At 46.9% G+C, this 23086-nt stretch overlaps 1 protein-coding gene across 8 annotated transcripts in view; it reads left to right on the top strand.

The window, feature by feature from the left end:
- Positions 1 to 23086, top strand: part of IGF1R (insulin like growth factor 1 receptor) — a 307210-nt gene that overhangs the window by 230690 nt on the left and 53434 nt on the right. For 5 of the 8 annotated variants that reach the window (XM_025271567.3, XM_025271562.3, XM_025271563.3 and 2 more), the window contains 3 exons: positions 10054 to 10366; positions 14430 to 14578; positions 17779 to 17923. In XM_025271567.3, coding sequence (XP_025127352.1) covers positions 10054 to 10366; positions 14430 to 14578; positions 17779 to 17923 — 607 coding nt within the window. Of the gene's footprint in view, positions 1 to 2275; positions 2412 to 9734; positions 9818 to 9859; positions 9945 to 10053; positions 10367 to 14429; positions 14579 to 17778; positions 17924 to 23086 lie in introns of those variants that run through there. The other 3 variants (XM_044933272.2, XM_025271571.3, XM_025271566.3) reach the window with 3 other exon arrangements.

Below are 23086 nucleotides of genomic sequence, written 5' to 3'. Positions count from 1 at the left end.
TGAGTTCTATTTCAGTCAAGCTGTTATGAAAATTGAGAGGGAAGAAAAAAAAAAATCACAGCACCCACAGTAACCAAAACCAGCAGTTTAGCCAAAGGAAGATTCCTGGCCTGCCTTCTGCTCCTCACTTAGCTTTTGCTGTGAATTGGAGTCCTGCACTGTGTCTGCATTGATGGCTGCTCTTTCTTTACTCTTCCTAATTAGCTCTTGACATTTTTTACTTAATAATGGTGCCCTGAATAACCTCCCTCCTGGTTTCTTTGTTGCCTCTTTTCTTTTTCTTCTGTGTTCTCAATAGTCCGCCCAGCACTGCATATTAGATCCTGGAGACTACAGGGGTCCGGTGTTACTTTCTGTGGATAATCATTTCTTTTGCTCATTAATGAAATCCTCATAGATGCCTTTAGCAGCTAGTATGAAACATATCCCCAAACATCGTAGCTTACCTGTGTACTAGTCAGTAGGGATCTACTTGGAACTTGGCTATTTCTGTGATCTTAGATTATATATGTTTATGTGCCTAACCAAGGGGAAGGCACAGACCTGTTTTTTCTTTTTCCTGACCAAGGTTGGAGCCTTGCTGAGACATAGGCGTTGGCGAAGAGAGTGAACTCTGGTTATCTAATCTCATGAGTAAGACTTGTTTGGGTGAAAAGGGTTCTGTGGGTCACTGAGTCTCCCCGGGTCTGGCTGCTCTGGCTCCTGACAGCACAGTCGCTTATATATGTGGTCGCCTTTGCCCCACAGAACATGCCCTCGGCGCCTTCTACAACAGGAGCCGCTGCTTCACCATTGCAACTAAGCACTGAGGGCTGCTGATAGACTCATCAGGGCTCAGCCTTTGAGAGAGAGAAGAATGTCTTTGAGAGTTCTATTTGCTGTAACCCAGTTAATAGAGAAGCAGATGGTGACTGCAGCCATGAAATTAAAAGGCGCTTGCTCCTTGGAAGAAGAGCTATGACCAACCTAGACAGCATATTAAAAAGCAGAGACATTACTTTGCCCACAAAGGTCCATCTAGTCAAAGCTCTGGTTTTTCCAGTGGTCATGTATGGATGTGAGAGTTGGACTATAAAGAAAGCTGAATGCCAAAGAATTGATGCTTTTGAACTGTGGTGTTGGAGAAGACTCTTGGGAGTCCCTTGGACTGCAAGGAGATCCAACCAGTCCATCCTAATTGAATATTCCAGTCCTGAATATTCACTGGAAGGACCGATGTTGAAGCTGAAACTCCAATACTTTGGCCACCTAATGGGAAGAACCGACTCATTGGAAAAGACCCTGATGCTGGGAAAGATTGAAGGCAGGAGGAGAAGGGGATGACAGAGGATGAGATGGTTGGATGGCATCACTGACACAATGGACATGAGTTTGAGTAAACCCCGGAGTTGGTGATGGACAGGGAGGCCTGGCGTGCTGCAGTCACGGGGTCTCAAAGAATCAGACACAACTGAGCAACTGAACTGAACTGAATAAATACAGGGCTTCCCAGGTGGCGCTGTTGGTAAAGAACCTGCCTGCCAGTGCAGACAACTTAAGAGACATGGGTTTGATCCCTGGGTCAGGAAGATCCCCTGGAGCAGAGCATGGTAACCCACTCCAGTATTCTTGCCTGGAGAATCCCATGGACAGAGGAGCCTGGCGGGCTACTGTCCGTGGAGTCAGAGAGAATCAGACACGACTGAAGCGACTTAACGCACACACCAAATAAATAATGAATGCTTAGTGGGTACATCATCCTTACTATCACCCGCATGCTTGACCCTTCTCCAGAGCATCATGTTTCGTGTTTTGTCCTTCCTCCAGACTAAGTCGTTCACCTTAGGGGGAAGAAAGAGGATGTTGAGACTGGTGGTTTATTTTTTCCTGGTGGATGCCAACTTACAGAGAAAAGTGGCATGAGAAGAGCCCCCTACCCTTTTGCTCTTGGACAGCAGAGCCTGGCGAGAACTTCATGCCAGCATGGAGCAGAGCAGGGGAAGAGCCTGTCACCCAGTCAGATAGATCCGGGATCCAAGCCCAGGTTTCCAGCTTGATAGTTATTCACTTGGATGGTTAATGGCCCTGGAACATTATAAAATCTCTGTGCTTCCATGTGGGCATCTACCGATGAGCATGATGCTACTGCCCCATGTGATCGTGAACATTAAGTTAAATAACATATGTAAGATTGAGTCCTGTGTTTAGACTCAGAGCGCATTCATGTAGGAGAGACTACAGCAGCTATTGTGAAAGGAGGACAGGAGCATTAGGTGGTTACATGGTCGGAATGAGCTAGCGGGGTGGGACAATGGGAGTTGCCTTGAAGGGCATACAGAAAGCCCTCAAGTGTGCTGCCTCAGTCATGGAAGACCGCCGCTGGGCTCAGTGCCCTGGTGCTGCAGCTGTTCCGACTGCTTCTGCAGCCTTAGGTAGGTTGTGGACAGGTGTTAAGGAGCAGTGATGTTCGTGTATGTTGAATGAACTGTGGCTTGAGTATGGCCTTCAGGAGGAGGCCAGGATCACAGCCTTGGAATTTTGAGACTGAGCAATTGTCCAAGGGCTATTAAGAGTTCCAGACACCTGAATGAGGCCTGGGGGAGCGCCCTGTAGGAAAACGCATCGTGGGTGGGGGTGAGGAGGAGCTTGATCAAGCGGGGTGTGGTTGGGCAGTAGCACTTTCTCTAAGGGAAGAGCTCCATGCAGCACTGCTGTGAGGCTCGCCTAGGTTTCTGAAGAGCAGTGCCTCAGACACGCACGGGATGATGGCCTCTTAACTTTGTTTCATCTCTGAGGATTGGGGCTTGATGAAAGGCAGAACGTGGCTGCAGAAGCCCTGGTGTGTTTGGACTGGGGCAGATCTAAGGGCTCCGGGAGCTTCCCACAGGAGGGTCTCTGCTCCTGCGTGTTCTGAAGCCACCTCCTGGCCCCTCGGAAGGAGAGAAGGCTGGAGAAGACAGTTGACGGGAAGGCAGGGGTGAGGAGGGAAGTGTATCACTTCCTGCCCCCTCTGTGTGCCTTGGTGCTGCAGAACGTCCATCTGCTGACCCAGAGATGCTCAGTCCAGGGCCCTTCCTCTTCGGAAGGAAGAGGACTCAAAACTGAGTCTTGAAAACCCCTTGAAAGACTGCAAGGAGGAACTCCTTTGTGCACTCTGGACTCGGGAGAAAACAAGAACTTTCAGGCTCACTAATTAATCGGTTCAGGAGCCGAGGTCTCCCTTTATTAACCAGCCTCTGCAGGCTCCCAAGAGCTCTCTTTGGGGATCTTCCTGCGTGTCCCTGGGTACCCTCCCCATGCTCCAGTGCTCATGCTAGCCTTGATGCTTCCAACAGAGAAACTGAAGTTATCTTCAGGTTCTAACCATTACGTTGTCTCTTAGTCTGGCCACTATGATGATAGAATGTTTTCTCCTGCACAGGAGGTGGTTTCTTTGGCTTTGAGAAGAGAAAGCTTAGAGGGGACACAGCTCTTCTTTCTGAATGTTTCAGACACCAGGGTTACCACCCGATTCCTCTTAACGGCTACAATTTTCCAGGCAGAGAAGCCGGCTGAAATGAACTGGGGTTTCTAGGCAGTGATTCTCTGGAGTTTTCTGGTACTAGTTTCTCAAGACGGTCAAGACAGATTCTTCTTCCTTTTGAGAAAATTGTGCTTTACTCATTGTATGTATGATTTGTAAATACATATACACGTGCATACATATGCGTGTGAGTGGAGCTCACACACTGTTGTGCCAGGTTTATTTCGTGAGTCTTAGCATTTTTGTGTAAGCCTACTTTTCCACACTAGCTGACATATTTAGAGAACTCCAGACTAAAACACCGGGGTGAGACAGCTTCATCTTGAGCCTAGGAAGCCTTGCGGCTCCTCTCCTCTCTACCCCTTTGATGGTTTCTCTTCTTGGACTGGTGGGTGGGGAGGAGTGTGTGCCTGAGGTCAAAAGGCAGGAGAGATGGAAGAGTACTTGGCAGGATAAAAGGCCTTGGGCCCCCCTGGCCCGAGGTGGGCTCTCCCTGACCCTCTCTGCAGTCCCTCATGGCTCCTGGAGATGGGACACTCTTCAGTCCAGCTGGGACATCCCATCAAGGTGGCTCATCCACCTTCATGGCTGAAAAGGACCAGCATGAAGCTCCAAAAGCGGCAGGGCCGTGCGTGCCCTCAGAAAGGGCAGAGCCTCTTTCTGCCCTCGTGCCTCAACTTGTGCCGCTTGAGTTGATGAGCAAAGAGGAAGCAATGAGGCCCAGCCTCGCCTGTAGGTCCTTGGGATCACTTGTGAGGCTTAGAAGAGGAATCCTGTAGATGCATTATTATCCTTACTTAAGCCTGAGCTCTGTGTTAGGTCTATTAAGGAGTGGAGCAGGGAAGACTAGAAACGTGGGGCCCAGAATTCACAGGTGAATATATGGAAATCCACGTGAGCGGCCTATTTTAAGAGAATGTAGGTATCAGAAAGGCTCAGGGACTCTAGGCGCTGCTGGGCCCCGTGGGAGGTGGAGGCCTGCAGATCCCCGGTCCTGCCAGGCTCCGCTGCGTCCATCCGCTGACTGGGCCCCAGGGCGTGGCATCCACACAGTCCCAGGATTTCCCCATCTGTGCTGCTGCCCCTCTGTCTGCACCGCTGCCAGGGCTCACCAGCCCTTTGCTTGCCCCTCTCGTGTTCCCACTGCCGTCCTCAGGAGCTGGGCTCTCTTACCTGCAGAACCTGCATGACCGGGCCTGGCTGATGTCTTTAACGGTCAAAGGAGGCTTACCCATCCTCCCAGCGAGCTGGCTCAGAGGTCTCTGGAGGAGAGGCCTTGAGTGGGCTTCTGGCTATGCTGAATGGGGCACTGCTGTTGAGTCCAGCAGATGCAACCGGGCTTCCCTCTCTTCCCCTCCCCATGGTGTCTGGTGGAATCAGCTCCTCTCCTGGCCAGGCAGGAAAACCACACACTCTCTCTGGACCACATGTCTGCCGGATGTACTTGGGAAGTTGAAGTGTGCTTTCCTGGAGTTAGCAGCCATTCACCTTAGTGCAGAGTGATGCTTGTCTCTTAGGAAAGGCACCCTCTTTTTATGGGGAACTGCGGTATGTCCCTTAGGGTACCCAGAAATACCTTAGAGAACCCTACACTAGTCTGGATTTTGATACAGAAACTTGACCTTATTTCAGCGTCCACGAACTGGTCCTGTCCTTTTGAAATTATTTGGGATAAAATGTATTTTTTAAACTCGTGTGACTAAGTGGTCCCTTTCCCATTTTTTTCTTCTGTGAAGAACTTGAATTCTCCATCTTCTCTTCCAAAATATGCTTTTAAAAATAGTTTATCTGAAGTAAAGATTGTTAAAGAGTTTATTGGCAAGAAAAGAAAGAAACGTTTTTAAAATCCCTAGAAAGAATTTAATAAATACAAGGACTCCGGGGAGGGAAGGAGACAGTTAAAGGATGATGTGTGTGACTTTTTTCCTGTCCCTCAAAAAGAAGAAAATGAGCTTTTAAATGCAACGCCTCATTTTTATGGGATTGTGGCCCTGAACGAATCCTTTCAGTGCAGATGTGGGACCCGTTGTAAGCTTTCTCGACAGTTTACATAGGCGTTTGTTTTTATTGTTGGTCATTGTAAAAATTCCAATGACCAGAAAGATCTCACGGGCAAAATCCACTTGCTTCCCCCTGCGTGTATTTATTGGTTTATAGCACCTTCCGTTTTCCTTTTATTCTTAGAAGCAGAAATGCCTTTCATCACGCCAGGTGTGCTCCTTATTCATGGAAGCCAAGGAAGACGTTCCTTCCTTTCTCCCATAGCTCTGTGATTGGAAATTTGGTAACTGTACTAAATTTTAAGTTTTGGCACTCGCGTGGAGCAGCCATCGTCTGCTGGCTAGACACACTGCCCGGGGCTTTTCAAGAAATCCCTTAATAGTCCTGAACACTAATAATATTTATATACATTGAGATGAGGCAAAATTTACAGCGGGCTTCTGGGGCTGGCTCCAGGACTCTCTAATCCTGAACTTCCGCGGGTTCTCCTGCCTGCCTCCCGGAGCCCTCGTGGATCGTGCTGCAGCCAGGGGAACTCTGGCTTCCACCCCTGAGTTTGTCCTCCAGCAAATGGTCCCCTTTCTCTCTCTCTCTCCCCATCACACCCTGTTTTTATTCCCCCAAAGTATTTGATACGTGTTTGTGCATAGTGGCGTGATGTACCATGGAAGATCTATGGTCGCGATTTGTGATCCCTTTAAGAGGAATTGTTCTGTCTAGGAACAGGATTTTACCTAATTTAAGCTTTACCGAAATTCCTTCTGAGGCAGCTCCCATTGCTGAAACAAAACCCTACCTCCCTAGCCCGTGTGTTGCTGTGGCAGGAATTGACTAATGGTGCAGTTCCATGCAGTGCACCCCGGAGGGGTGTATGCTGCAGGGGACCACTACCCAGAGATGCCATTTCCAGTGGAATAGGGAGCAGAGTGCAAAACATTATCCATAGATACTTGGTTAGGTTTTTTTTTTCTCTTTCTCATACTGGAAATGCCCAACATTTGTGTTTGAGTCTAAGCGTACCCAGGGCATTTTTATATGCTTTTAAATGCTTTTAGTCTTTAGCACTACATTAATACCTATTTGATATTGATGTCTGCTACTCATCATTTTATTGATATGTAACATTTTATTTAAATTGTAAGCAAGGAAAAAAGGGTTTGACAAGTAGATATTGTTCCTGATGATGAGCATAATATTCTTAGCCACTGTTCGTTCCTCCAAACACAAGCCTGGTGGTGGCTGATGGCCAGTGAGCAGCCCTGGGGCCTTCAGTGCTCTGAACGGGGAGTGTGTGCTCAACATGGCAGGTCTGTGCTACGACAAATGAGCATGGTTTCTGCAGTTAGTTTCATTTTTAACCCTGTGAACCTCACAGATCAATTGTATTACAGGAACTCGGTAGGGACGGTAGAACATTTCTCCTCTGGCTTGATCCCGCTTCTTCTAGCACAGCCCCCTCCGGCCATCATACCCTCTGTGCTGCTGCCAAACGACCTCCTTCTACCGTGAAAATCAGACCGTCGTGTTCTCCTGCCCATAATCTTCAGTGATGCCCACTGTCCGCGACTGAGCCAGAGTGCCTTGGACAGGCTCCCGAGGCCTCTCTGAGCTGCCCTCCTCCTCTCTCCCAGCATCACCTGTTACTGGATCCCTGCCATCTTCACGAGCACCCACTTCTCCCATCACAGCCACTTAATCGCTTTTACACATGATTTCATCTGTTCCTCAGCTTTGAGCTTTCAGCTCCAGCCTTTCACACCTATGTGAAGCCTTCCTGGGCACCCAGATGCCAAGGCAGGCTATGTACCACCACTTGACTCATGTGCTTACCTGGTATATTATCCAGCCCTTAAGAACAGGGTCTGGCACACAGCTACAGTGCACACTCAAATAGTTGCTAGGTGGATGATTAAATGAAGGATAGGTAGTCTTATTCTCCCTTGTTTTTAGTTTAAAAACCTGAACTTAGGATTTGCAGAGTTATTCTTTCTCTAGATCTTGGGCCTTGAAGTTACCTCTATAATGGATATTTTGAACTTAGGCATTTAATCTGTAATTACTAGATCAAGTGTGATACCTGAGAGTCAAGTGTGTGGCCTGTGTGTGTGCATTTACTGCAGATACAAGTTGGTGGTGTCAGCTTCAAGATGATGCCTTCCATAGACACAGCATTTTAGGAACTCCTACAACAACAGTCTTTTTTGATGTGACTGGAGATAGTTACTCCTTGTAATTGATTGGGTAGATTAGCTTTTGGAAACAGCCAGAAATCATTGAGAGGCAATTTTAGTAAACAACAATGACATAAACCAACAGTCACTGTCTTCTTCTTTGCTTATATGTGGCTCTGAAGGCACTTCTCAGCTGGGATTTGTTCGGTTGCGTCTAACAAATAGCAGGCACTTAAACACGACACAAGTTTATTTCTTATTCATGTAGAGAAGTCTAGAGGTAAGCAGTCCAGAGTCAGCCTACTGGCTGCACAGTCGTGAAGGATGAAGTTCCTTTGGTCTTGCTGCACTGTTCTTAATGGGTCACCTCATGGTCTAGTATGGCTGCCTGAACTTCAATCATTATACCTGTATCCTAGCCAGCAAGGATGATGGGCATACCCCCTTTGTTTGAAGCACTTTTCTGGGAAGTTCCACCCCAAACATTTGCTACTAGCTAGAGTAAACTAAATGTTTACTCATTAGCTAGAACCTAGGTTGCTTTTAGCTACAGGAGCGGCCGAGAGATGTTATAGCTAGCTAGGTGGCAAAACGCCCAATTAAAAATCAAGGTTCTATGACCAAAATAGATAAGAATGAAAATGGAAGGTCACCTGTTTGTCTCAGTCAAAAGATGATGATCAGAGGAGAAACCTGCAAACATTTTTTTTAAGCCTGACAGTATCATAAGAACTTGTTTCTTCTGAGGTGACAGTATTCATTTGAACGTCCAAGTTCTGACAGCTGTTTTTAAATGCACCTTTTGGCAATAAAATAGGTACTCCTGTATGTAGCTACCAAATGTGTATATTGGTACCAACTTCCCAGAGGACAGTTCAACCCAGCAAGGCTAACTCTGGAAATTGATTCTATTGAAATAATTAAGAATTCTCATGAAGATTGACTGCTCACTGTCCTAATAAAATGTTGGGAATAAATGAAATGTCTAATAGGAAACTGATTACAACTTATGATATACTATACCATGGGATGTGATGCAGCTGTTAAATTTTGTCGAATTCACAGTATGTTATGCCAAAAAATGCTTTTAGAATGACTTGATCCTTTTTTATAGATGTTTACATTTGTGTGTGCATGCATGTGCATAGAAAATGATCTGGTGGGGGAGTCTTCACGGAGATACAGATAAAGTGCCATTGTGGACAGGCAGACTAGGTGTTCAATGTAGTTTTTAATCTGATTTCTGATTTTCTTCATCTTTTTTATTATAAAGAAAAACAGTAATAGAATCTTTACTAAATAATGCATGTCAGAGTCAGTAATCTACATATTTAAATAATTTTGTGTTTTCCAACTCATGGAAAAAGTAGGAAGCAGATAATGCAAACCAGATTTCATATTTTGTTGACTTACACTTTATTCGCTAGTAAGGCTAACGGAGAGTTAGTAAGGCACCTTTGCTAGTAAGGCACACTGCTCTAACACCCCTAGAGTGTGATCCTTATGGCATTGTTATAGAAATAAATGCCAGCTCATCTGTTTGGGACAAGAATTGTGGTTCTCTGGCTTTTTTAGATACTCCTTTCACTTATCTTTAACGTAGAAGGGCTCACGGGAGATGGTTTGTAATGATACCTTACGGTCCTCTGGGCTGGAGACACTGCCCACCCATCCACTCTTATATGTGAGGAAAACCATCAGACATGGGGGCTTCTCTGTGATATATTAGGTTGTGGTACATGCATACGTTAATATCCTTGTTTATCTGGGGTGAGACCTTTGGTATGATACAAGCAGATACAAACTTTCTAAAGCTTATTTGTCAACCCCTATAGTATCATCTTTAGCACATTCTAGTTTTAATGATTTTAAAAATAAATGAGCATTTCTGCACACTATTTAAAGATATTTACAGATATCAGAAATAGTTAAGGCTATTTCAGTAAGGAACACATGCAAAATGCAGATTGAGTAGCGCATATATAATTGCTTCTAAAGGAACAGTCAACTGCATGGTCCACGTAGTGCTTCCAGGGTATCACCCATGCCTCCACGTAGTGCTTCCGGGGTATCACCCATGCCACACATAACCTTCCAAGATGGGGGCTACTACCGCGTTTTGTAGATGAGAAAGAGGATCAAGGTCAGAGATTGTTAAGCACTCCTCCAAGACCAAACAGAGTAAACTAGTAGAGGCTGGATGTTAAACCCTGCTCACCTGGCTCGAAATGCAGAGTACTTGCTCCCTGCCCCAGCGAAATTCTCAACATGTAACACTGGGGATTCAAGCTTTGGGGCCCCCGCGGGTGGCTGGTGGCTTGGGGGTGCCGGGTGGGGGCCCCAGCGCCCAGCGGCCTCACGCCCTGCCTGTCCCCACAGTGTGCCCCAGCGCGTGCGGGAAGCGGGCATGCACGGAGACCCACGAGTGCTGCCACCCCGAGTGCCTAGGCAGCTGCAGCGCGCCCGACAACGCTACGGCCTGCGTGGCCTGCCGCCACTACTACTACGCCGGCGTCTGCGTGCCCAGCTGCCCGCCCAACACCTACCGCTTCGAGGGCTGGCGCTGCGTGGACCGCGACTTCTGCGCCAACATCCCCAACGCCGAGAGCAGCGACTCCGAGGGCTTCGTCATCCACGACGGCGAGTGCATGCAGGAGTGCCCGTCGGGCTTCATCCGCAACGGGAGCCAGAGGTCAGTGTGGGCGCGGGGAGGCGCGGCCTGGCTCCATCCGGGCACAGCCCCCGGGGAGGCTAAGGCAGTCGGGGGCACTGCAGAGGGCCGGCGTGACTCCGGCTGCTGATGGCGCCAGGCGCGATGGGCGGGGCTTCTGGTTTGGAAGCAGCCAGCCTGGACGGTTGGAATGAAGTACCTGATTTGCTGGCTCCGGTCCCAGGAGGTCCCTGACTCCCTGTGCGCATGCGGGGCTCTCCCCCAGAGCCCGTGGGTAGGGGAGACTATAGACTGAGGTTTTCTCACCTCCAGGGCTACTCAGCGCTAGACCAGTGAAGGCTTTGGAAGTGCAGGAGGGAAGACGGAGTAACCCCACCAGCATCCGTGAGGCAGTGAGCAGGCATAGGCTCTTACCACTCCGAGCAAGCAGTGTGCTCCATCACTTGCTGCACACACACACACACACACACACACACACCATCACATTGCTACACACACACACACCACTTGCTGCACACACACACACACACACCCCATCACATTGCTACACACACACACACACCCCCCCACCCCCCCACCCCCACCCCCTCCCCCTCCCCCTCCCTTAGCGCTGGCTTCCGCCCTCCACTCGGAGCAAGCAGTGTGCTCCATCCCATTGCTACGCAAACAGCCTTCACGCTCCCTCAGTTTTCTCTGTCTCATTTTCCTTCCTGGACATTAAGCTTTGGAAGCAAAGAAGTTCCTGACAGCAAACAGCATCCCTCTCGTGCATGCCAACCGGACTTCTGTGAAGCTGTTATTGGTTTTAAGTTTTTGAAAAAGCAATGCCAGGGTTCTTACAAAATACAGGACTATAACTCTGCAAGCAAGATAAGGCTTGAGACCTGGGGTTGCTGGTCCTGCCTCTGGAGCAGAGCAGAGAACTCTCAAGGAGTTCTTCTGATGGAATGGACTAAAAATGCCTGCTTCATGACTACACCAGAGGAGCCTTCCATTTCAGGTTCTTAAAAAATAAAGCTATTCTACAAATATAAAATACCGCTGGAAAAGGAAATCTTCATTTTGAGTATAATGTGTAATTTCCCTTCTGTTTGCTGCCTTCTGTTTCTGCAAACCTCCTCAAGCAAGTCTTGGTAAAGGGGCATCTGTTTCCGGTGTAATATTTGGAGATGTTGCTCCTTCCATAGGCTTAACTTCAAATCAGAGATAACGCTCACATTGTTTCATAATATCAAATGTAGAACATTCTGCCTGTCATCATTGCTGTAACGACTATAATAGTAAAAATTACTCTAAATACTTTAAAATGGTAAATGTGCCAAGGATACTGGTGAACTGTGGAGTATACGTATTCAACCCAAAATAAGTCTGCCACATTTTTCTCACATTTTATTGGCAGCCCTAGAACTTAAGAAGGCTTTGCCAGTCCCTGGGCAGTGCCTGGAACCTAGTTTAGGCTGCACCATACTTCCTGCCCAGACTCACAGGACTCGGATGCAACTTTAGCCACTAACTCGCCACTGTCGCGGTTCCTCCCCGGGCTGGGGGCTGAGATGGGGCAGTGGTGCATGGCCCGGGACTTCTTTGCCCTGCCGGTGTGTGCCTTTTGATGCTGGAGGCTTTCAGTCCTTTGCAGCTGCCATAGCTGTGGGTGAAGTAGGGGGTGCTGTGTGCTGTGACTGTTTCTCCCGCTGTAATTCATTTTTTGAAGAATTAAGCTCTTATTTTTCCTACTCATGCTTGCAGTCAGTTCAGAGTTACAGATCTACCTTTTTCACTTTAAAATAAAACACCATCAAAAACTAATAACACCCCACCCCTCAGCCTTTAAGGCCTATTTGACACTTATTTAAAATATTTATTTTTTAACACTGTTTCTACCCTCTCTGTACCAGGATGGACTTGAGGAAGCTTAAACTATAAACATGTAATCAGAGCACTTCCTTAGACAAACATTTTTTAAAGTACTAGCTGATTCCTAGACATTTTAAGAAAGGTGTTTGGTTCAGAAATTGCTATTTGAATAAAATGTCAGGGGAACAAAACACACACTTAACCTACAACCCAGAAGTTACCCTCCTGAACGTTTATTCCAGAGAAACGAAAACTTAAGTTCCCACAAAAACACGTACACAGCTGTGGGTAGCAGCTTTAACAGCCAAAGCCTGGAAATAGCACAGACGCTCCACAATCGGTAAATGGCCAAGCAAACTGTGATCCATCACACCATGGAATATCAGTCAGAAGTAAAAAGAAACAAACTATTCAAACACACACAACATGGATGGATCTCAAGGACATTAAGCTGTGTGAAAAACAAAAAGCCAGTCTCACAAGGACACACACCAGAAGATTACATTTATGTAAGATTCTGAAAATAACATCATTACTGAGACGGAGAATGGGTGAGTGGTGGCCCCGAGTTGGAGGCCTGGGGGCAGGCTGACTGAACGGGCAGCACGCGGGAGGTGTTGGTGGGCACGGCCGGCTCGTGGCGGTGGTTACTCCGGTGATGGGGTGGCGTGGGAGCGTATTGTGCCTGTGTGTTTCCTGGGCTTGATGTCGTATTGTCATGGTACAGGAGGGAGACATGGGGGGGAACTGGGTCCAGGGTACACAGAACCCCTCTGTACTACTTTTGTAACTTTCTGTGTGTCTGTAATTATTTCACACCAAGTTTTTAAAAAGGGAGGTGGGGCATTATATGGTATGTAGGTAAGTTAGAGAAGGAAATGGCAAGGCACTCCAGTGTTCTTGCCTGGAGAATCCCAGGGACGGGGGAGCCTGGTGGGCTGCCGTCTATGGGGTCGCACAGAGTCAGACACGACGGAAGTGACTTAGCAGTAGCAGGTAAGTTAGAAGCAATAAAAGACCAACAAGGAATGCTGAGGAAAATCTGCTGCAGACTCTAGAAGTGAAAGTGTTGTGATGTCAGAGAAAGGGGGTACCTCCATTGCTATGGTCGGCCCATTTCCTCTGGAAACTTTCCCTCCTGTTTTCCCGACGTGAAATAAGAAAACAGTAGGGATACCATATTTATCTTTTAAACAAAGCCCTTCATCTTTGCCTTAGATATGCAATAAAGTTCAGTGATGGAGGGCGGTACTTAATGCTAAGAGCTTTAACTTACACTGCTTTCCTGGATGTTTCTCACTTATCTTCATGAAGTTTGAAAGATGATTCAAGAATAATCATGTAAATATAGTGGCTCTCCAGTTCACCATCCTATTACACACACATCCCATAATGTTGTATCATTTATTTTGTTGGGAAACTGACCCAGCTTCCTGCGGTTCAGAGAGTTGGATTAGTGTTTTGTCCGCTATTCCCTAAATAAGGAAAAGTACCAAGGTCATTCGCTAGTCCCTGGCTGTTGGTGGGCTTGTGGCATGTTCAAGATTGCGTGTGAAATAGGAGCTCATTATGAAGCAATGGAATTTCCTGTTTTTATTGTGTATGCAGCAAAAACAACATTTGGATCAATTTACAAGTTTCTGCCAAATACTGTCAAGAAATTATTTCAGTTTGCTTTAGCAAGAAAATAATGGATCTGTGCTACAGCACGTGCCTTCTGAAATCCCCCACTGGGCCGCCGGCCGCAGGAGTTAGCTTCCGGTCGGCAGCGGGGACACTGCTGTCCCTTCGGCGTCCCCGTCCACTCTCCCAGCGGCTCCTCAGGGGTGCACCAGCAGGGCCCACGACCTCAGAAAGCAGCTCTGTTCTTCTTGGGATCCCCCGGTGTCTCCCTTCTGCAAGGCTGTTTGTCTCACCTGGGACCCCCTGGCTCACCAGCCCCAGCCTATGACACACACACGCCTCAAGGGTGTATCATGTGTTCTGTCTGGAAGCAGGCAGCACGCTTTTCCTTTGTAGGCAGTTTCTCCTTTTGATTGCTGTTTGAGTGGCTTACCCTGGGTAGGCTTGGCAATGAGAAACAGCACGACCTCTCGAATGCTTCTGCCAGTTGCTTTCTGTAATGTGGACTATAGAGACACCTGGAATAAAAGCATATCTTTTAAGAATTTTTGTAATGTAGGAAGACAGACTCAGCTCTCAGTGTGTTGGGTTGTTTTATTTTCAACAGCATGTACTGCATCCCTTGCGAAGGCCCTTGTCCCAAAGTGTGTGAGGAAGAAAAGAAGACAAAGACCATTGATTCTGTCACTTCTGCTCAGATGCTCCAAGGATGCACCATCTTCAAAGGCAATCTGCTCATCAACATCCGTCGCGGCAGTAAGTATTCCCTTTTCCTGGAAGGGAGGGCCAGACCTCTTGGTTTTCTTTTGTTGAGCTTTTCCTACTCGTCCATGACTCACAACTAAACTATGGGCCTAGAAAAACAACATGGTGTGTAAGCCACATGCTCAGGGCCCCTCCTTTGAGCGTCCCTCAAAGATTAAAAAAAGAGAGAGCGGGAGATTGAAAGGCAGTCGGCATTTTAGCCACGGGCTCAGCGTTTGTTTCTGCACAGGGTCATCCCTCATCTCTCTTAAGTCACATCTTATGCAGGATGTTCATGTCTCAACACATGCAAACCCCAGGAGAGACGGATGGATCAGAGGTGTGACTCAGCAGTCTCCAGCCAGAGCCAAGGCCTCAGAGCTTTAAGTCCAGAGAGTCTTGGTTCCTTGGATATGTGGAAGAGACTGAGCAAAGGAAGGGTTTAATGATGTCAGTTTAAAGTTTTATTCAGTCCAAAACTGGCCCATCTCCAAATTTACTTCTGACAACCAAGAGAGATACAGGCATATTACGTCAGCATGCATTTGAAGCTTCAGTCTCACCACCCTCTGTAGGATTCCCCACTGTTTGCAGTAGATGATGTTCCGGGCAACTGCATGTGCGAAGCATTTCCGGTTGACTTATTTGGTGATATTTTCAGTTCTAATCTGTAATTGACAAAGGCTTCTGGTAATAGTGCCTTAAATTCTCTACCACTGGAACCACTTGATGAAGGCACCGATAGTTTCGTCAGCTGGGAGAAATATAATAAGAAGGTGTTGAGGTTGAAAGGGACTTTTTTCCTAAATTCTTAAAAAAAAAAAAAATTATATGGTTTGAGGGGCTTCCCTGGTGGCTCAGATAGTAAAGAATCTGCCTGCATTTTGGGAGACCTGGGTTCCATCCCTGGATTGGGAAGATCCCCTGGAGAAGGTCATGGCAACCCACTCCAATATTCTGGCCCGGAGAATCCCATGGACAGAAGAGCCTGGTGGGTTACAGTCCATGGGGTCACTCAGAGTCGGACACAACTGAGCGGCTCAGCACAGCACACAGCATTCTGTGCATTTACTTTCCCTTAATATTGATACTATTTGTACAATGAGTGAGTGTTATTCTTAGGATTTAGAGATGACAGCATGAAGCTTTCTGCTTAGTTTTTTTGAATTTTGGATAGCCCTTGATTTTCACAACACCCTTCACCGCTTCACAACAGAGATAACTTTATTTCCACACAGCTAGAATTTTATTACTTTCATGGTATTCTGAAGTTTTATTCTTTATGCTCTTACTAGATTTCCTAATTTCTCAAACAGATTTCTTCATTTCCTAGAACGTACCCTTTAAGTGTGTAAAAGTGTTAGTCGCTCAGTTGTGTCCAACTCTTGGTGACGCCATGGACTGTAGCTCACCAGCTCTTCAGTCTGTTGAATTCTCCAGGCAAGAATACTGGAGTGGGTTGCCATGACATTCTCCAGGGGATCTTCTCAATTCAGGGATCGAACCCAGGTTTCCTACATTGCAGGCAGATTCTTTACTGTCTGAGCCACCAAGAAAGCCTTAAATGCCTAGCCCTTCTTTTATTTTCATACTTCTGTCCTCAAAATAGGAGAGGAAATGACAACCCACTTCAAGATTCTTGCCTGGGAAATCCCATGGGCAGAGGAGCCTAGTGAGCTACAGTCCATAGGGTCGCAAAGTTGGAAATGACTGAATGACTGAGCATGCACACGTGCATCCTCAAAATATTTTTTAAAGACTTTAATCCGTGAATCAGGATATAGTTTACTATATAGTTTGAGGAGGAATTGGTACATATTTGTGTATGATCATGCAACGTGGCTTCCAGTTCATGTCCACTGCAGGCAGTTGGTTGGGCATCTTATTGGAAAGGCCCCTCTTCAGCCTTGACTGAAAGGCGTGAGTCCCACCACATGTTTTATTCAGAATCTCTTCCTTGAAACATCAACTGTAGGCAACTGCTAGTCTTTACAACTCGAATTTCTCCATTTCTCTTGGGAAACCGTCACACTGTCCAGAAACACAGGGCCTTGCCCTAGAGGCTGCTGCTGCTGCTGCTGCTAAGTTGCTTCAGTCGTGTCCGACTCTGTGCGACCCCATAGACGGCAGCCCACTGGGCTCTCCCATCCCTGGGATTCTCCAGGCAAGAATACTGGAGTGGGTTGCCATTGCCTTCTCCAATGCATGAAAGCGAAAAGTGAAAGGGAAGTTGCTCAGTCGTGTCCGACTCTTAGTGACCTCATGGACTGCAGCCCATCAGGCTCCTCCGTCCATGGGATTCTCCAGGCAATAGTACTGGAGTGGGGTGCCATTGCCTTCTCCGTGCCCTAGAGGACAGTATCCTTATTATTTGATGTTTGTCAGTTGAAAGCAAAGCAGAACCTTTTATTAAGTAAGCCTTCACAGGTCATACACAGTACAATTCCATTGGTTGAACCACACCCAATTCATTATAGTATGCCTTGTAATTTTGGCATAAGTTGAACTGAAGTTTATGCTTTTTACTTACTATGAGAAAAAGGCTGTAAGAGTAAAGAAAATACACCGTTCATACGGCTTGTCATTTTTGCACATGTGTAAGCAATGATGTTCCCAACTCTTTTCTACCTGTGAGAATCATGTGTGTGCATTATAGAAAATTTAGAAGCGTAGAAGTGAATTATTGAAAATTACCTGCCAATAACCGTTGTTAATATTTTGGTACATTTTCTTGCAGTCTTAGTAAGATGGAGTCTTTAAATATAGATCCCTGTATCTTAGGAACTAGGAATGCAGCAGAAGCAGTTCCTAGTGAGACCGAGAAAACATTGTTTGTTTAGTCATGCCCTTCTACTGTGGAGGCAGTGCTGTTGACAGAGCATATTAGAGATGTTCCCTGGATATGTCCGCCTTAGCTAATTGGCAGTCTGGTGTTTACGATTTTACATTCTGTTAATCAGCCTGGGAGCTGCAGTCCTCAGGCTTCTAGAAACTGCCCTCCCCCTGCCTCCGGGGCCCATCCCAGGCATTGGGAGTTGAAAGCCACACTTAGGGAAACGCATTTTTGACCACGGGCAGGGATGCTGGGAGGCCTCGCATCTTGGGGCACCAGGGAAACAAGAGCTGTGCTGAAGTGCTGCCCACACGGGTCTGCGAGAAAACGTGTGTCCCCCTGTGACAAGGTGCGCAGTAACCCTGTCCCTCTGCCGCAGACAACATCGCTTCGGAACTGGAGAACTTCATGGGGCTCATCGAGGTGGTGACGGGCTACGTGAAGATCCGCCACTCCCACGCCTTGGTCTCCTTGTCCTTCCTGAAGAACCTGCGCCAGATCCTAGGGGAGGAGCAGCTAGAGGGGTAAGAGCTTCGCGTCGCAGCAGCTGATGCTCTCCCGCCACTGCCACTTACACACGCTGCCTTTAAGGTTTTCTCGTTAAAAAGAAGCAGCAGTGCCCGTGGTGGAGGCGCCCTGCGTGGGGCCGCCTCCTCGCGCAGAGTCTCCTGCAGTCAAGATTCTCCATCCTTGAACCTGGGTCCTGACCCATCTGGGGGTGGGTGTCTGCCTGTGTGCTGGCAAAGCAGCAGACAGGGCCGTGGCGGGGACCAAAAGCACCGAGATGGGGGCTGAATGGCTCACCTCTCCATGAAACCATCGTCCCAGGCCCCTTATCTCCCTCAGGATGCTGTGGTCCACTTCGTAAAAGCCATTCCACCTTTTCAGATGTGTTGGAACACCAGAAATACGGAGGCGTATGAACAGTTCATTTTGTTACAAAGAAATCTTGATTCACAGAATTGTTTCTATTGATCAGCTCATAGGATTTGTGCTACTGATAGAACGTTTGCCTTCTGCAGCGATGCGCTTTGTGATAAGGGTTTTAGCCTCGCCCAAGGCCATCCACCGCTTGAGGAATGAAAATAGGTGCTTCGATCGCTGCGCACACATGGGCAGTTTCCCTCCCGAATTCACCCCGGGTGTTCCTGTGCACATGCGCTTCTCTTCACAGGCTCCCCTTTAAATATAATTCTTGTATTGCTTTAATGCTTCGAAATAAAAGGAGACATCCATTAATGAGTTAACTCCTTCTAAAGAGAATTTGGGGAAATAATTTAGGAAAGCAAGAGGTGGGAAGGTCATGAGAAAGGTTGTCTTTGCTGATTTATGTGCCCCGATGGATAAAGTTACCACATAAGGGTTTCCTTATAGCCTTCCTGCTTTTCTCAGACTCACTCTCAGTCAGTCTTAAATTCTTAAAATTCCATCATCTGATATAGCCAAAGAGAGGGGGCAGCACTTCATTCCATCCCTGAAAAGTATACTGTCCTCCCCGCTGGGAACCCTGTTTCTTTCGAAAAACGTCTTCCTCCTGGTGAATCCACCGAGACTGCCGCTGTGCTCAGCCCGATGTCCCAGGTCACCAATATAGCAAGCCAAGGCTCTGCCAGTTTGAGGTGATGGTTATTGTTGGTTGTAGTCAATTTTAAAATGAATTTTAGCACAGCTATTTTTCCTTTTCCTCCAAGTAGGTTTTTCTTGATACTCTGGTGATGGTAAGCACCTTTTCTTTAGCATATTGGTACCTGCAAGTTTTCCTTCTGCTTGAGGATACACTTTTTTCCCCCAGGTTGAGCAAGTGATATATAGATAGAGGGGAGAGCTAGCAGGAGAGTTCAATTAATGTTTACTAGGAATTATTACATGACGTGATTACCTATCAGTTGTGTGTTAACTAAAAGTATTATGCACTCAAGTGGAGCTGAAATTAAAGTGTGACTTTTATTTGCAAAAATATTTATGACGTATTTCTTACTATCTGAACCTTGTGTAAAGCCTGAAGCCCCAGTGGGGTCTTCTTACAGATAGATGCATATCGTCTCTTAGGTGTTTGGGCCACTTCCAGGCTCAGGGAAGCTTCAGGCCTCCCCTGATCTTAGTACTTTATTTGTCAGGGGATGGCAATGGTGAGCCTGCTGATCGTCAGTAGTCCTGGTAGCTCTGAGGAGACTGAGCGTCCAGCCTTGGATTTCTTCCTGCCATTGGTGGGAGGAAGTGCTCTCTAGCTGGAGCACTTGAGAACCTAGCTTCTCTTCACAAGAGCTGTGTTCCTTTGACTGCCTTCCTCACCCATGACCAAAATGGTCTGGGTAACCTTGCTTGTGATGAGTGCCCCTGCAGCTGGCTTTGGCAGTAGCAACTCAATTCTGTATTTCTCCTCCTCAGACTTAGGAAGGAGGTTAGGTCCAGCCCCTTCATCTGCTCCCCTCACTCCTGTAAGAAGAGTCACACAGATACAGAGACCAAACGCGTGGTTACCAGCAGGGGAGGGGGAATGGGGTGGGGAGTACAGGGATAGGAGATTAGGAGGTACAAACTGTTACGTATAAAATAAGCTACAGGGAGGGATAAAATGTGCAACACAGGGGATGTAGCTGATATTTTATAATAACTACAAAGGAGTATAACCTTTAAAAATAGTGGGGATTTCCATGGTGGTCCAGTGGTTAGGAATACAGGGGATGCAGTTTTGATCCCTGGTCATGGAATTAAGATCCCACAAGCCATGTGGTATGGCCAAAAAAAAAAGTGAACTATAAAAACTATGAATCACTATATGTACACCTAAAACTATAAAGAATGCAAAATAAACTTTAAAAAGAGCCAATCTTCCACTCAAACCTTAAAAAAGAAAGGAAGAGTCCAAAGGAAGCAGAAAAGAAAGGAAGATGATAAATAGATAAATGCCAGCAGTGCTGAGCGAACTTTGCAGAGTGCCACAGGGAAAGAAAAGGCACATGCCATGGGCATGAAAAAGAGTCAGATATCTGATTGAGAAAGATCAGACAGGCTTCTGAGAAGAGGTGGCTTTGGAGACGGGCCTTGGGGGGTTTCTGGAAACGCTCAGAGAGCAGAGGGTGAAGAAAGGCGTTTCAGGCTGGCAGCAGCAGAGGCAACGAGCTGGGGCGTCCTGGAACGTGTTTGGCAAAAAATGCTGGAGAGGTAGGTGGCATTAGGGTTACGTAAGCTGCTATGCACCCAGGTGTGGAGGTTATAATTCGGATAGGCAGCGGAACCTACGCGGGACGTTTGAGTTACCAGAGTGTTAGTAGAACCTTTCACTTCCGTGTGCTTTTGCTATAAGCCAAGATGACTTTTACCCCAGGGGTTCCCACACTTGGCTATACTCAAGAGTCATCCAGTGGCTTTTAAGGAATCCTGATGCCCAAGTTGTACTCCATCCCAATTCAGTCAGAACGTTTAAGGGTAGGATCTAAGCATCAGTGCTTTTCTAAAAATTGCCAGGTAATTTCAGTGTGTGCCAAATTGGAAACCACTGCTTTACCCCTTTATTTCTTTTTCTCATAAGCATGTCCCCAAAACTTTGATTTTTTGCCTAGATATTTTCTTGTCACACTGTTGTCTTAAAGTATGATTTTTCTTATACCTCTCATGACCAAGTAAGTGCTTCCACTTGGTCCAGTGGGAAGAAAGTTTTATACCCTTTTGTTTTGATGCTGAACAGACAAATTGGTAGTACATACATCCTTTTGATGTGTCACCCTTTGCTTTCCAAACTGGAACTGAGACCTGTCCCCAAATGTCTCCTGAGTAGCCCAGACTACAAAGTCAAGTCCAGAATGTGAAATTCAAGAGCGTTACCTGGAGTAGACCTCTTATTCCTCACTTAGAGTGAGCTGATTCTAGAATCTGACGTCCAGGACTGTGATGGACACAGAGCAAAATCACGTGGGAACAGGTGGCAGGGCTGCTTATCTCTGGATAAAGGGGCCAGACAACAGAGGCAGTCTGAAGTTAAGCCAGCAGAATTCAGATGGCCAGCGCTTCCTTGAGGACATCACTGTGTGTAAGGTGGTGTGTTTCTGGAATAATAACCTTAGACATTAAGACCAAAGTTGTGCTGTTTTGGAAGGAAGTGGATTTTGGAATACACATGTACAAGGTTTCTATGAAATGGTTAATTTGTAAGCCCTTGAAAAAGATATTTCTGTTATCTGAAAAAAATTCCCTGATGTTGAACAACCCTGTTTTGTGATAGCATCAGATAAATGAGTTAAAATTTGAGATTTGTTGGTGCCACCAAGGATAGTCGCCCTGAAAAGAGTTAAGAGTTAGACGGAGGTGGTGGGTTATAAGGATCGGAGTCTTGGATGCAGTCAGGCGTCTCTATCATGTCTCTACCACTTGGCTTTGCAACACTGTGCTTTATTCTATCTTCTTGCAACTCTAAGATTAGGTTGTAACATGGCTATACTTTAACACTTCTTTGGCACTTCCAAAAAATGTACACTCAGTCGTGTGACTCAGCAGTTCCAGGATCTACCCCAGTATCTACCCAAGAGAAACGAAAACATGCCCCCACAAGACTCGTATGGGATTGCTCATAGGAGTATTATTCATGATACCATCCCCCCTCACCCCACTGCAAATAAAAGCCCCACTGGAAGCAATCCAAATGTCCATCGGCAGATGAGTGGGTAAATAAAACGTGGCACAGTGGGTTCCTGCCCAACAGTAATGTCACAACACGAGTGAACCTCAAAAACATCAGGTTAAGTGAAAAAAAGCCAGACACGAGAGACTCCACGTTGTAGATTCCATTAATGGGTGATTTCTGGAAAAGGCAAAACTGTGGAGACAGAAAGCAGTGAAGGGCTGGGGGTGGAATCAGAGGTTGAGCACCACGGGGAATGAAGAGCTTTGGGAGTGCTGAGAGCGAGGAGGGGTGGAGAGGCTCTAACACTGCCTTGCGGGGATGGCTGGACCCCTGTGTGAGTTTACTGAGCTCCGGAACTGTGAAAGCTTACAATGACTGGATTTTTTTGGTAGATAAATTATACCTCAGTAAAGCTGTTTTTAAAACACTCAAAGAGGAAACATTTTTAGAGGATCTGTTTGGTTCTAGAGACACGTGAATATAAATTCCTACCCTTGCTGAACCCCCAAGGCTGGTGTAAATATTGAACTTCGGAGGAGATTTGCTCGTAGTCGAAAGCAGTCTGTTGCAGACGGATTAGAGGCAGCCTCTGTGCAAAGACCAAGCCCTCCATCCGCTGCGGAGTGCTGGAGACAGCCCTCATGTGCTGGGTTCTGATGCCCCCTAGGGACCGCAGGGAAGAGGCTGTGTTTTTTCTCTGAGAAATAAAGGGAATGGTGATTGCTTTTTTCCAGTCTGTCAGTGCAGTTTGCAAAGGGGGAGAGTGTTCATTCCTGCCCCGCCCTCCCCCCAGCCCCATCTGTCCCAGCTGGGGAGAAGCTGAAGAAATGCTTTGTCTAGAGTTGCTGCCTAGCGAGATAGGAGATGACGCTCCAGCCCTGGACCTGGCGTTGTCTTCTAAGTACGAGGAGAATCCCCAGCACTGTGCCTTCCTCTGCTTCCCGGTCCTTCCTGCCCTTCATCTGAGCAGGCGGGGAGGTGGTGGTGTTGACAACTCAGAGGTAAGACAGCCCTGAGACTGGAGCCATAAATAAAACAGTTAGGTGTACAATATATGCTGGGCATT

This window comes from Bubalus bubalis, chromosome 20 (assembly GCF_019923935.1).
Source record: "Bubalus bubalis isolate 160015118507 breed Murrah chromosome 20, NDDB_SH_1, whole genome shotgun sequence".
Lineage (NCBI taxonomy): Eukaryota > Metazoa > Chordata > Mammalia > Artiodactyla > Bovidae > Bubalus > Bubalus bubalis.
This window is presented reverse-complemented; position numbering and strand designations above follow the sequence as displayed.